Source organism: Rhinatrema bivittatum, chromosome 2 (assembly GCF_901001135.1).
Source record: "Rhinatrema bivittatum chromosome 2, aRhiBiv1.1, whole genome shotgun sequence".
NCBI lineage: Eukaryota > Metazoa > Chordata > Amphibia > Gymnophiona > Rhinatrematidae > Rhinatrema > Rhinatrema bivittatum.
The window spans coordinates 697,306,099-697,321,628 of record NC_042616.1 but is presented as its reverse complement, the minus strand read 5'-3'; the positions used below and the strand labels follow the sequence as shown (position 1 = coordinate 697,321,628).

General features: G+C 38.8%; 1 protein-coding gene across 1 annotated transcript in view; it reads left to right on the top strand.

The window, feature by feature from the left end:
- Window positions 1-15,530, top strand: part of NBN (nibrin) — a 298,561-nt gene that overhangs the window by 131,298 nt on the left and 151,733 nt on the right. The window contains exon 10 of the mRNA XM_029591629.1: window positions 5,680-5,964. Coding sequence (XP_029447489.1) covers window positions 5,680-5,964 — 285 coding nt within the window. The remainder of the gene's footprint in view (window positions 1-5,679; window positions 5,965-15,530) is intronic.

The following is a 15,530-nucleotide window of genomic DNA, read 5'->3' as shown; positions in this document are numbered from 1 at the left end:
ATCACTAATAATTTTCCTTTCAGAGCAAAATGTACATTTTCATATTCTAATATAATGAATGATAGCTATTATTGGCAGGAAATCTGTATAAATTAGTGATACAGCATCACAAGTATAATTACCAAGATCAGCTAATGGAGAATATTTGGATCCAAGGAGATCATATTAAAATACATTTCATGAGTTCCATGATGCATTGGGGCTAAGGGTATTATGCAGGTTCTTGCATCATGCAAGGGCCCATTAACTGACCTACTTTTGTAATAAAGTTTATAATTTAAGCATTTCAAGCAGCCTAAAAGCCTTTACAACAGTAAATGTATCATTTTATTGTTAAAAATCAAAATAAGTTTTCAAAGAGGGACTGCACATGACAAAGTAAGGTGGCAGGACCTGTCCGATTTATTGCAGTGGTTCCTTAAGATGTTGCCAAAGATGTTTCTAAAAATGTGTTGGTGGCACTAGAGTTTAGTCTGAGCAAGCTTCAGTCGAACATGGACAAAACTGGGAAAGGATTTGACTTTCCTCTGGCTTGTTTCGTAGAGACTGAAAGCCTAGTCACTACTTGGGAGGAGTCAGCAGAACAACTTGCTGCACAGATGGTAGAGCTAAAAATAGAAAATGCAGCTTGTATTGCGTGCCCAGAAGACTAAGAAAATAGAAGCTGCCAGAATAATATTCAGGTTATCAGACTCCCTGAGACTGAGTTGCAGCATCTATTTGAGGTTAAGTGCAGACAGAAAAATTCACATTGAGAGGGTCTAGCATTTGGAAATTATATATATTAAAAAAAAAAAAGTGACCCAAGCTGTTGCAGTCATTTCTCATATATTAAGTTACACTGACAAGGTTACAATCTGTGCAGCATGTGAAGCAAAAAAACCCAAAAAACTCTATTCTTTATCCTATTAGACCAGTCCTTATGAAGAGATTATATATGCCAACCGGCAGTTGGAGAAAGAAATCAACAGGCTCTCTGTCACCCTCTGTGCTGATACCAGCCTGCCAGTATTCCCTATCTCCAGCAGATGGTGCATGTATGTTCTGTGCTGTTGACGCAGTCTGACTAGGAATAGATCTTCGGGCTTCTAAGATGACGCACTGAAGATTGCACAGTATCCTGCTGTGTTTGATTGGATTGGGGATGGGGGAGGCCCCAGAGATGACAGCTGATGGCGTCTTCCCTCTGTTGAGCATTCCAGATCCAGGGGGCTTCCAGGAGAGGGTAAGGCTAGCTCCCTCCTCTCCCCACTTTGCTTCTCCTCCTCCGTGTTCCCTTCTGCCCTGGCCTCTTTCTTTCCCTCTCCCTTCTTGTGATACTCCTGGGGAAATTCTGCACGAAAACATTCTATGCATAAAAAATATAAATTCTGTGCCCAAAAACTTAAAATTCTGCAAATTTTATATTGGTCAAAATAACACAATTTACATGACGGTCCTTAAGTGATTACATTTTAAATTAAAACAGAAAAAAGTTATTACTTTAAGATGCAGAATTTTAAATATTTTGAGCAGAATTTACCTAGAAATTCACTGTAAGAGTGTCCCTTCCATTCTCTCTCCCTACTCCCCTGGCCACTTTGCCCTCTCAGACCCCAACTCCTCCACCTGCCAGTATCTTTCCCCTCCACCTCTAGGCTCAACTCCTTCCACTCTATCTCCATTCCCAGAGTTTGACCCCGTTCTCATTACTGTCCCTCCCTCTCTCACACACATGCTCCATTTCTCTGGTGCACATACACACACCCTCATACAGGCTCCCTCTCTCTTGCATGCACACTCTCACAAGCTCCCTTTCTCTCTCACACATACACCCTCACACAGGCTACCTATGTCTCTCTCTCTCACGTGCTCCTTCACACAGGCTCTCTCACACACATACGCAATCCCTTCACACTGGCTAGCTTCCTCACATACACAGGATCCCTTTTTCATACACACCAACTCCCAATCTCTCAACACATACGCACTCCTTCACAATCTCCTCATATAGACTCCCTCTCTCTGGCACCCACACTCAAACACCCCCCTGCTCTCTCTCACACCCCCTCCCACTTACCTTCCCTGTTCTCTATCACACTCTCCTGCTCCTTCTCCCACCCTCCTGCTCACCCCCCTGCTCTGTCTCTCGCCCTCCCCCTGCTCTCTCACCCCTCCCCTCTCTCACACACCCATCCCCCTCCCCTCTCTCACACACACCTCCCCCTCTTCTCTCTCACACACACACACCTCTCTACCTACATTCATGCTCACCGGGGCCTTCATCTTTGCCGTGAGTGCCTAGCTGTCTAGGAATCCAAGCGCCCAAATATCTCAACTTTTCAGGAGCCCATTTAAATGGAAAGGGACCATGCCAAGTAGCAGGTAGGTTATCATTGAGGGCCAAAGTTTCCGACTTAGCATAATTTATTTTTAAGCCCGCCACTAAGTGGAATTGTTCAAATAAACTAATAATAACAGGAACACTTTTGCGTGGATTTCCCATAAAAAGTAGGATGTCGTCTGCAAACATCCTCCCTTTCCCCTCCTCTCTCTCATACCCCCTCCCCCTCCTCACATACACACATCTCTCTACGTACATTCATGCTCACCGGGGCCTTCATTTTATCCGCAAGTGGAGTGTGTCCTGAGGCATGTGGGGGCCTTCATGTTCGCCATGAATGACGCATGCGCACTGTTTGCGGCATGCCGAGGGCCTTCATCCTCGCCACAAATGGTGTGCCAGGGGCCTTTATCTTCTCCATGAACAGTGTGCCAGGGGCCTTTATCTTCACTGCGAATGGCGTGCCGGGGGCCTTCATCTTCATCGCGACTGGTGAGCTGGGGACCTTCATCTTCACCGCGAACGGTGTGTTCCTTTCGCAGCATGCCTGGGTTTCCTCTGCCATTTTCTGCTCAAGGGGGGGGGGGGAGATTCTGCACTCCACAGTAGCACAGAATTCCCCCAGGACTAAGTATAGTATGGCGCTGTTTAAATGCTAGGGACCAACTCTGCTAGCAAGGACACGAGGTCCAGATCCCAGCATAGCTCCAGAAGGAGAGGCTATAAAAGAAAGAGAGAAAAGAGCTGGGAATGGGGGCTAGTGGGGTAAATCATAAAAGGTTGGGTGACTGAGGGGGTAGAAACTGAGAGAGAGCATTTGGGGTTTGGCAGGATGACGAGGCATAGAAATGGAGAGGGCTGGAAGGGGAATTAGAAAAGCACAGAGTGGCTGCGGCAGTTGGTAGTTTTTATATGTAATGCATTGTAGATAAACTGGTTTTATGTTGGATTTTATGATGTACATCTGTAAACCACTTCTTGTGTACATTTTTACTGTTTATGTACTATGTATATTTTTAAATAAATGTTGGAGGCAGAAGAAACTTATGCGATGAGTGATAAGATTAGAAATGGAAGGATGAAAAACGTGAAAGATGAGGGGAAAGGTAGGACAGGATAAAGAGAAGTAACCATGAAAAGGAAAGATGTCAGGAAAGAGAAGTCAAGAAATGATAAACATAATATATGTAGATGTAAAAGAGAAGGGAACAAGGAAAAGGAATCTAAATACAGAAGAGAGAAACCAGAGCACAATGAAAAAATAAATGTATAAAAAAGTTTATTTTCAGTTTACTGGATTTTATGATTTGTGTTTTGTATGTTCATTTTTTTAAAATTGTTTTTGTGTATAATTACCGACAGGTGGCCCTGCTTCTTATGATTAGCTTTATTTCTAGCGCATAGTGTAACATGCAAAATGTATCAGATTCTAGTTTTCTTTCTTTTTTTTGTACAGGAGTGGGTGAGAGCTGCCAGCTTGTAAGCTGTATGCAAAAGGGGAGAGACTGAATGAGGAGGAGAGCTGGATGAGAGTGTTAGGAGGGAAAATAGTGTAGTGGGGAGTGGAAGTGGAGGGGTAGGGCAGAAAAACAAAAAGTACGAGAATCCATAACGGGGACAGATGTTGAGGAACATTGAGTGACAGGAAGTGGAACATAGAAGAATGTTTGGGAGAGGGACCGTTTTTCTCTAATTTACAGGAGGGCCTTTATAAACTTGCCTACGCCACTGTGCATTGACCCAAGCAGGCTGAACTTGTTCAGCTTGTGCCTAAGAATTTGGCTAGGTTTAGCTCATAGATCTGAGCAAAGGTTTAGAAGCTTTGGCATGATAACTATTTTAGACAGCTTTTGTAAATAGTGTTGTGTGTCAAACAAAGACCAAGCCAAAGATAAATTGGTCATCTAACTTACTGAATATGGATTTTGAAATGTAATATATTGTTTTGACAATATAATACTTACTTTATTCTTTTTTTTTTTTTATTTTTAATTTATCTTTTACAATAACAAAGATTACTTTGCTTTGAAATACAAGAGATTACATATAAGAAATATATTATTCTTAACAAAATAAACAGGTTATGAAAAATATTCTCTTTTTCTATGCCTAAGAATTTACTGGAGAGAAAAAAAGGAAAACAATAAAGGAGTCTTATAGGATAATATATATTTTGTTAAACTTTCCTGATATCCATATCATTCTCTATTTGCGTGATTATCTGTTTTACTTTAACTAGTGGGGACATGCACTCTCATGCTCAAAAACTCCCTTAGCTGTTCAGGATTGTAAAAAATATGTGTTACCAGAGTACTTAATTACACATTTTGCAGGATATCGTAATAAGAAATTAGCCCCCATTGCAATATCTTCTGGGCGCATTACCAAGAACGCTTTACTTCGTAACTGCGTCACTCTGGAAAGATCAGGAAAAATTCGGATCAAGCCTCCAAGATACGTAACATTAATATTCTTAAAATAATTTTTCCTTATTTGACCCCTATCATATTCTGAGAACAGGGAAACAAAAAGAACAGTTCTTTCAGCTATTTCACAGCCTGAGCTTTCTAAATATTCTAAGTTGTTAAAGTTCCCCAATTCCCCAATAAGTGATATCTGTATTTGACTCTGTCTCTGTTGCAGATATAGTATCTTTTTCACCGCTGGTATCTGGTCTTCCGGTATTTTTAATATTTCCTTAAGGAACCTTTTGAAGGTTATTAGGGGAATCTCTCCCACTACTCTGGGAGAATTTAATAGTCTCAGATTCAATTGTCTCAGGTAATTTTCCACTGATTCCAGCCTACTTTATTCTTTCTAAAGTAACACTGGAAAGATTTTACTTCTGCTGGTATTTAGCTTTTCTAAAAATGTTTTAAATCCTGGAACTGGGTAGGCAGAGTGAACAGACTTTCAGGTTTTTTAGTGCTTACAGCATTTCCCAGCTTCCTGTAATGGAATAAGTGAAGAAGTTTAACAGCCATAATTTTTCAATCTCAACTAGTTCATTGGTTTCTTTTATATATTGTATGGATAAGTACATTTGTTTTTTAAATAAAATTTTAATTGCATTGAGGTAATTGTGGAAAAAAATAATTTGTATGGCACTAAGGGCCTCATTTTCTAAAGTATCGCAGGCCTGCGATACTTTAGGTAATGAGGGGCGGGGGGGGGGTCGACCCGGGGGGGCGGTGACGCCCCGACTCCTCCTCTTCCGGGGTCAACTCCGCCCCCATCTTGGTATCACACGTGATAAGGGACTTTTCGCGTGCAATCCGTCTGGTAAATGACCCCCTAAGTTTTGAGACTGGTGTTTAATGCTCACCAGGATTTTTTATTTTTATTTTTTTATATAGGATGGATATTACTGGTAATCGGGAAGTTAAAGAAACACCTAAATCAGAGCAAAGGAGCAAAGCAAATACACAGGATATATCAACTGTAAAGGAGACTCTCAGTAGCTGTAGCACTGTAAACACAGGAGCACCATCTATCAAAAAGGATAGGAAGACAGGAAGTCAACAAAAAACCCACCAACAGTCACTCACAGATGTCTGGGGTGCTGAGAAAAGTGAAGACAGAACTTCACAGCAACAGTGTAACATCATCAAAAACTACTTCCCATCAGTTACCAAGAAAAGGTAGGATCAAGCAAGTTATATTTTCATTTGAATACATATACAAGGTGTTTCACAGCTGAATGTCCAGATTTTTCATGGCATTTCCTGTAGTTATGATATTTGTGACTAAGAAAATTCTGTTTTATTCCTGATCTTAAAGAATCACTACCATCCTTCTTATTTTTTTCAGAATATTAAATGAACAGTTTTTAATTACTATAAAAGGGTGTCATTTTGGAACTAGGATATTTAGTTCTTTTTTTATATATATTTTTCTTTTACTGTTCCTGGCTTCTAATGTTACTAAAGGCATGACATTTCTGCATTGAAATCGCAGTGACTTTGGTGCACAAAGTAGCATAAGCCAGCTTCCAACTATCATAATAGCAATTTGAAAAATATTTTATAAAGTCAGATTTTTTTTTAAACCTGATTGGCTTCCAAATTGTGGTAAGTGTTCATTTAAAGTAATATGCTTAAAAATGTGCAGTGTGTATGTTTATATTTTTGTCAAAGGGGAATTTTGTTTGTGACGTGTGGTGATTAACCATATATTAGGAATGATTGGTTTGTTAGTTCCACTTGTATTGGTACGAAGAATGGTCAATGAAGTGTTTGGAACAACTGAAGACTTTCTCTGTCCCCCAAGAAAACATAGTAGAGGGAAGGGGAGAGGGGGGCAATGCTGTTCTTCAAGTGATCAAAGCTGGGAAGGGGGGGTGGATTTCTTTAGGTGATCCTTTCTGCAATACAGGGACAGTGTCGGCAGACCCGGGAGGCCTTGGCCTGTGCCCTGAGGCAGCTGAATGGTTGGAGTGCAGAGGAGGTGGCAAAAGAGCTGACCCAAGCCTAGGCGAGACACAGAGATGGGGCAAAAGCTGCAGTGGGCTATGTGGAGATGAAATGCTGTGGCAGATAAAGGCCATTTGGGGGAGGGAAGGATAAGGTGTATGGAGGACATATTGGGAGACACTACTCCCCCCCCTCCCAATGATCGCCCTATATTTTGACTCATTCTCTCCTCCTTCCAAACAATTCTTCAGGTAGAGAATTTTGGAGGGTGAAGAAGAGGAAGGAGGTGATCCAAAAATTTAAACATGAAAAGGAATTTTAACAGTGCAGTGCAGTTGAAAGTTGTTGAGGGATTCATTTGCTTCAAAATAAAATGTTTCACTGTCTCAAAAAAATTGTAAATGATGGTAGAAAAGGCCATCTGGCCCATCCAATCTGCCCAGTTATGCTAAATCCATACTGTTGAGGATACATCCTGGCTACCAGACACAAAGCTGACCACCTGCAAGCTTTCTCCTTATCCAGTACAGTCTTGTCTTGCTCTCATATGTTGCTTAGAAGAGCATTACAAGATCCCTATTCAGTTTCCTCCAGCACTCACCCTTCGTATGCCCAAAAAACTGTACAATAATATAAATAGCCAGAATAATGGCATGGCCATTACGCAAACATCTGGCTCTCCTAGGTCCCCTGCATAGTCTGCCAGACAAATCCAGCTAAATAAACACCTGCATTTCCACTAGGCTTTCTAGTTAATTGCAGAACTTGGCAGCCTGCCAGACAGACCTCACTGCTAGTTTGGTTCTATCCTCACGGTATGATCTAAATAGTTACCATTACTGGTAAACCTCTCAGGTCCCTCACATTACCTGCCAGACAGACCTATTTACTGCAAGCACCTGCATGTCCAGTAGTATTTCTATTTGCTACAGAGCATGCAGTCTGCAAGATAGAATGTTAGGAGTAATCCAAAAAGGAAATGAGGATAAAATGGAAAATTTCATCATGCCTCTGTATTGATACATGGTATGACCACACCTTGAATATTGTGTACAGTTTGGTTGTCCCAATTCAAAAAAGACATAACAGAATTTAAAAAAGTGCAGAGGAGTACAATAAAAATGATATAGGGGATGAAACAGCTCTCCTATGATGAGAGGCTATGCAGGTTAGGGCTGCTGCTGCAGTCAATAAAGCAAACAATGTTAGGAATTATTAGGAAGGGAATGGTGAATAAAATGGAAAATGTCATAATGCCTCTGTATCGCTCCATGGTGAGACCTCACCTTGAGTACTGTGTACAATTCTGGTTGCCGCATCTCAAAAAAGATAAAGTTGCAATGGAGAAGGTACAGAGAAGGGCAACCAAAATGATAAAGGGGATGGAGCAGCTCCCCTATGAGGAAAGACTAAAGTGATTAGGACTTTTAGGCTTGGAGAAGAGACGGCTGAGGGGGGATATGATAGAGGTGTTTAAAATCATGAGAGGTCTAGAATGGGTAAATATGAATTGGTTATTTACTCTTTCGGATAATAGAAAGATTAGGGGGCACTCCATGAACTTAGCATGTAGAACATTTAAAACTAATCGGAGAAAGTTTTTTTTCACTCATCGCACAATTAAACTCTGGAATTTGTTGCCAGGGGATGTGGTTAGTGCAGTTAGTGTAGCTCTGTTTAAAAAAGGTTTGTATAAGTTCTTGGAGGAGAAGTCCATTACATGCTATTAATCAAATTGACTTAGAAAATAACCACTTCTATTACTAGCATCATTAGCATGGGATAGACTTAGTTTTTGGGTACTTGCCAGGTTCTTATGGCCTGGATTGGCCACTGTTGGAAACAGGATGCTGGGCTTGATGGACCCTTGGTCTGACCCAGTATGGCATGTTCTTATGTTCTCTTCAGCTTGGAAAAGAGATGGATACTAGGGGACATGATAGAACTTTATAAAATCATGAATGGGGTAATAAAGGAAAGTTTGAAAGTTACCCTTTCAAATAATGCTTAACCAAGGGGACACACCATTAAACTAACAACTATCAGATTGAAAACAAATGGGAGAAAGTACTTTTTCACTCAATGCACAATCAAGCTGTGAAATCTGTTGCCAGAGGATCTGGCCAAGGTAACCTGCATAACAGAGTTTAAAAAACCTGAGGAAAAGTATATTTTATTTATTTATTTATTTATTTATTTATTTAAATTCTTTTATATACCGTTATTAAGCTGGTAGCCATCACAAGGGTTAACAAACATTTTTAGCCAGGTAGACTAGAGAAAGCCATTGCTATTCCTGGGAGTGAATAACAAGAAATAGATTTTCTTTATGGGTTCTGCCAGATACTTGTGACTCAGACTGGCAACTGTGAGACAGGATGTTGAGCTTGTTGGACCTTGATCTGACCCAGCATGGCATTTGTTATGTTCTTATGAACCAGTTGCATTTTTGATTGTATCATCGCAGCCTGCCAACAACTCAGCTACATGGATGCTTGCATTATTGCTAGGATTTCTAACATTTTTTATTAACCTATTTGCATATACTCTGGCACCCCCAATACCCACCACTGAACTAGGCGAATACAGTGCTATGAATACAGTACTGTGAATATTCAAACAAGTGTCATCGGGTCACACTCTCGGCTGTCTCCACTTTTAGTAACTATGGTTCCTCTGTATTTGTCCCATGCCCTCTTAAACTTTGCTACTGTTTTAGCCACCATCAACTCCAGGAAGGCATTCTACTTCTGCACCATCCTCTTCATGAAAAAAATGTCCTGACATTGCTACTTAATCAGATATTTAATGTCTCTATCATATAACTGCATCGCACCTCTTTTGTAGGGTATACATGATTGTTTGCTATATCCTTCTTGAGCCCAGCTTCTGGTTTTCAGGCTAGTTGAGGTTGCTGCAGAGGCAGCATCCACTGCCCCTAGGAAGATGGAGTTTCCACGATTACCTATGGCAACACCTTGTTGCCAGACTTAGGGTCCATTTATATCGGGTTCCATTAGATGCAGCAATTGTAGCAACTGATCTTGGCCAGGGACCATGTGGTCCCTGGCCAAGATCAGTTGCTACAATTGCTGGCCTAAAAGGGAGAAAGCAGTGGGTTTTAAAAAAAACAAAACCCTAGATATTTGGGATTGAAAGCTCATGGTGCCATAACTCGATAGAGGCCAATTTTGATTGAGCTCAAAGCCTAAAGTCGCAGTTAGAAATTGCCAGACAAATTTTTTTTAAATCAAAGTATACCCAAGAAACACAAGATTCCTTCATTTTTAAGCTAGATGAATTTCATTTCTTACTCACTAGAAAATTAGATTTCTGTCCCTTCTCTCCTCCATAGTTACTTGAGACCCTCCCCTAATTTCTTGAGCTCTTATCCTGTACTGATTTGATTTTTAGCCATTTCGTTGTTCTCCAGGTGGACTTTGACAGCAAGTTTACATTCTGTTCTTTATTCTTCTGTAGTCCTAAGAACATGATTAATATTCCTGTTGGTCACATATCCTAGCAGGCATTTTACATTTCTTCTCTTCAGTTATGCTACTCGCTCAGTGCCTTTGATGATTTAATTTCATCAGGAATAGTGTTCTGATCTTTTGGGATTTTTTGACCGAGGCCCATGAAAGGGCATTTTCAGTTGCGTGTCCAGTTTTTTGGAACTTGTTCATGTGCTATTGAATGTCCTAAATTATTTGGCAGAAGTCGAGAAAAGCAAATAGATTTGGCAACACAATTTCCACAGTATTGATTGGGTCAGTGTCTCAGGACATGCTACAGAGGTTACATTTCTGGATATAATTGACTTTTTCATGGATCAACTGGTCCTAGAATAGCAAAGGGTGCTACTTTAGGTCTAGTCCTCGGTGGAACACACAACCTGGTTCAAAGGACATCTTAGCAATAGTGTTCATAGTGCAGTCAAATTTGATATAATCACTAGAGGGGAAGGGCATTAAATAATACTATTGCAGTGGCATATAACTTTAAAAATGGAGACAATGGAATAATGAAATAAATTAGAAAAAAAACTTAAAGGAGAAGTTGCAAAGATGACAACTTTCCATGAGGTTTGACAGTTATTTAAAAATATCATCTTTGAAACCAAGATAAAATGTATCCCATGTATTAAAAAAGTTGAAGGAAGACCAGACGACTGCCAGAATGATTCAGTAGTAAGGTGAAAGAGGTAGTTAAAGCCAAAAGGGCTTTCAAAACAATGGAAAACAGAACCAAATGAAGAAAATAGGCAAAAGCATAAGTACTGACAAGTTAAGATATAGAACAATATAAGATATAGAACAATATTTAGACGGGTCATGAGAGAATTTGAAAAGAAGCTTGTCATAGAGACAAAAATTAATAATAAAATCTCTTTCAAGTACATTTGAAGCAAAAATCATGTGATGGAGTCAGTTGGTCCACTAAATGGCTAAAGAATAAAAAGTGTGCACAGGGAGGACCAGGAAGTAACAGAAAAAATGAATTATTTGCTTCTCTCTTTACTGAGGAGAATTGTGGGAACGTACCCACATTGGAGAAATTATTTTGTGGTGATTCTGATGGTAGTTTCTGCTGCGCCATACAAGTCACCCCTATACCTTTCAGTTTCCTAGTCCATCAAAATCAGGGCCCTTAGTGGTTGCTGTTTGGATCCAATTCCCCATTACCTGTTTCTGTTGAAGCAGAGAGCAATGTTGGAGTTGCATCAAAAGTATCAGGCTTATTGGTTAAGGGTAGTAACCGCCGCATAAGCAAGTTACTCCCATTCTTATTTCTTTTACCAGGCTGTAAAATTCAATGTCCTTGTTGATTGGTGTCTGAATCTAATTCCCCTTTTCTTCTTTTTCCCCCTGCCATTGAAGCAGAAAGAAATAATGGAGTTGCATCAACAGTATGAAGGCTTATTGGTTAAGGATAGTAACCGCCACACCAGCAAGTTTACTCTTTCACTCTTTTCTTCATTCTTATCCCATTCCCCTTTGAAATTTTTTACTGTATTTGTCTTTACCACTTCCTCTGGAAGGACATTCCAGGCATCCATCACCCTCTCTGTGAAGAAATGTTTCCTGACATTGATTCTGAATCATCCTCCTTGGTGGTACATTTTGTGACCCCTAGTTCTACTGATTTCTTTCCAATGGAAAAGATTTGTCTATGGTGCATCATTAAAACCTTTCAGGTATCTGAAGGTCTGTATCATATCTCCCCTGCACCTCCTGTCTTCCAGGGTATACATATTTGGGTCCTTCAACCTCTCCTCATAAGTCATTTGATGGAGACCACCCAGCATTTTGGTCACCTACGTCTGAACCGCTTCCATCCTGTCTCTGTCCCTTTTGAGATACGGTCTCCAGAACTGAATACAGTACTCCATGAATTTAACAGCCAATTTAATACAAATCATAGAAAGTACTTTTTCATTCTACACACAATCATGCTGTAGAATCTGTTGCCAGAGGATGAGGTAAAGGCGACTAGAATAGTAGGTTTTAAAATAAGTTTGATGCATTCCTGGAAAAAAAAGTCCATAAAATGCTGTTTGTTAGGTAGAGCAGAAAAAGCTATTGCATTCCTGGGAGTGTGTAACAAGAAATAGATCTGCACTTTGGGATCTGCCAGATTCTTGTGGCCTGGACTGATCACTCTCTGAGACAGGATGCTGGGCTTAATAGATCTTGGTTTGACTCAGGATTTCATTTCTATTATACTTACGTTGCGCTGCTAAGAGTTGTGTGCACTCATGTTTTATGATTTTAAATGCTGAGTGCAGGAACTCGACACTACAAACTCCAGCTTCAATTGCATAGACTAATATAAACCTGGGAACTTTATTCGAGCTCTGAGAAAGTGTTATAGCAATAAGAAAATATGAATAAACCCTGTCCATTTCTCTGTATTGGGAAGTAGTAGGCAATGTCTTGATTAATTTGGGATTTGCATGGTGGAGTGCTAATCTGTATGCACAATTTTATTTGGTGTTTTACATACAGTTTTTGTGTGCAGAACTCCTTGCTATCTTGGGAGTACAGCTTTATGCACAAAAATGTGCATTAAATCACATGATAACCTGCAAAGCCTAGTACATCTTATTACATCAGTGTCTCAAAGAGTAATGGACTGTCTCAGAAACAATTCCTGCTTCTCCAAAACTGAAAGTTGCACCTAAATCTGTCAGTGGTTGACTAAGCATCAACAACACTCTCCAGCCAGAAAAGAACATTGATGGGTCTCCAGCCATTTTCTGTACAAGCTCACCACTAGCTGGTCTCTTGCTCAATTTGACACAGTAACTTGAATAACTTGCAATCTGAGTGTCTGCCAGAAGCCATTCTAGTAGTGGTATAGGGAGTATACAATCTTCATAAACTTCAGGATTTGTTTAGTACCATATCTTTGCATCTTGTCATCCTAGTTCTTCTGTTATGTTGTGGCAAAAAGGTCTACCTTCATGCTATGATTGATTCTGAAGTCTCTGCAAACCTTAACTATGTTGGCTTAGTTTACATTTGAGCAAACCAGAAGAAGTTTCTCTGTAGAGACCATTGATGATTCTACTTTGTGTTCTGGGTCTGTCTTGTGAATATCAGCTATCTTCATCCTAGACATCATGTAATGGCCGCAGAAGTGGGGTTTGTGATGGGTTCTATCCAGACTAACTGGTTTAGAACAAGCCTCTGACCTTCTCTGACTTTGCTATAAGTCTGAATGACTAGCAATCCTTACTTTCTCTCAAATCCAATATTATAAATCATTGTTCTTCTGTCTATCAGGTCATAACATCTACAAAATCTGCTTTTCTCTTATTCTTGAAACCTGACATCTTATACATACTATCGTCTTCTCTTACTACTGTAATTAGGGGTATGCAGGGAAAAATTGTTTTGATTTTTTTTTGTATTTATTTTTTTATTTACGTACAATAAATGTTTGTATACATTTGCATGCACACATAAAATTAATTTTATGCATATAAAGTAACAAAACAAAATAAATGCAAGTCTCCTTCCTATAGTAGTCTTCTTGTTGGTTTTCCTGATTTTTCTATATGATCTCTCCAGTTTCTCCAAATCTCTGCAGTACATATTTTGTTTCAGTGTTCATTGTCAGACTCTGAGGACAAGCAGGATAGCAATCATCACATGTAGGTGACATCATTCGATGGAGCCCTACATGAAAATTTATGTCAAAGTTTCTAGAACATTGACTGGTTCTCACTGGGCCTTCCCATGCATGCTGTTATACCATGTATCCGTTGGGATCCATTAATTCTCTTTTTTTTTTTTTTTTTTTTTTGAGGAGAGATATGGTTTCATGCCTCAAGCTCCTGTTGTTCTGGACTTTTTTGGGTTTTCCCAGATTGGCAGGATTGTTTGTTACAGGGTTGTGCAGTTTTGTCCCATGTAGTTTCCTAGGTAGGGTTTTTCAGTCATTTCTATAAGTTCATATTCGTCTTCATACTCTGTTCTATAGCAGTGTGCTGTCAGTGCCTGCTGGCCTTCAAGTCACTGCCACCTTTGAGTTCAACTTGGTATCCCTTTTATTTCTATGACCTGTCACCTTAGATCAGACTTGTTTTATTCACACAAAATAGCAATAATTAAAAAAAAAAGCCCGACTCTAGCTGAGTTTCGCACATTGGCAGCATCAGGGGCTGAAATGTATAAATAAAACAACAATTAAGAGATAGGACATTGCACAAATCAATATACATATAAAAAATAAATAAAATAAGCGTATGTATAAAATATTTTAAAACACAGGGATGATAATAAATATACAAATACATATAAAAATATGCACACAATCAAAATATAGAAGTATTCACTAAATGTTAATAAATAAAAGTACATTAATTACATATAAAGAGTACACGTAAAAAGTACATAATCACACATATATATATATATACGGTATATATATATATATATATATATAAACCAAATACACTCCCAATGGAGTGGTATACAAGCACATATCAAATTTTTACAAGAAAGTTTTTTTTTTATTATCATTTAGAAAATTGTATCAAACAACGTTCATATTAAATTTATCATTGGTACAATAAATGATATTTATCCAGTAATTTTATTACCACATTAAAAAAATCCCATTCATACTCATACACACTCATACATTCTTATTGCATTCATAAAATCTCTCCCAATACGTCAAAGTTGATCACACAATCTCATTAGATCTAGACAAGATATTTTACATTTATATTCTTTGTAACAGTCCCCCCATTAATCACACTAAATCACCCCACACTTTGATATATGATTAAACTTCACTGTACAAACTGTTTTACATCTTATCTCATTAGATCTAAACAATGAATGGGATTGTTATAAAGAATATAATCGAATAATTCATTGTTTAGATCTAATGAGATAAGATGTAAAACAGTTTGTGCAGTGAACTTTAATCATATATCAAAGTGTGGGATGATTTAGTGTGATTAATGGAGGGACTGATACAAAGAATATAAATGTAAAATTTCCTGTCTAGATCTAATGAGATTTTGTGTGATCAACTTTGATGTATTGGGAGAGATTTTATGAATGCAATAAGAATGTATGAGTGAGTATGAATGGGATATTTTTTAATGTGGTAATAAAATTACTGGATAAATATCATTTATTGTACCAATGATAAATTTAATATGAACGCTGTTTGATACAATTTTCTAAATGACAATAAAAAGAAACTTTCTTGTAAAAATTTGATATGTGCTTGTATACCACTCCATTGGGAGTGTATTTGGTTATTGATTATAGAGC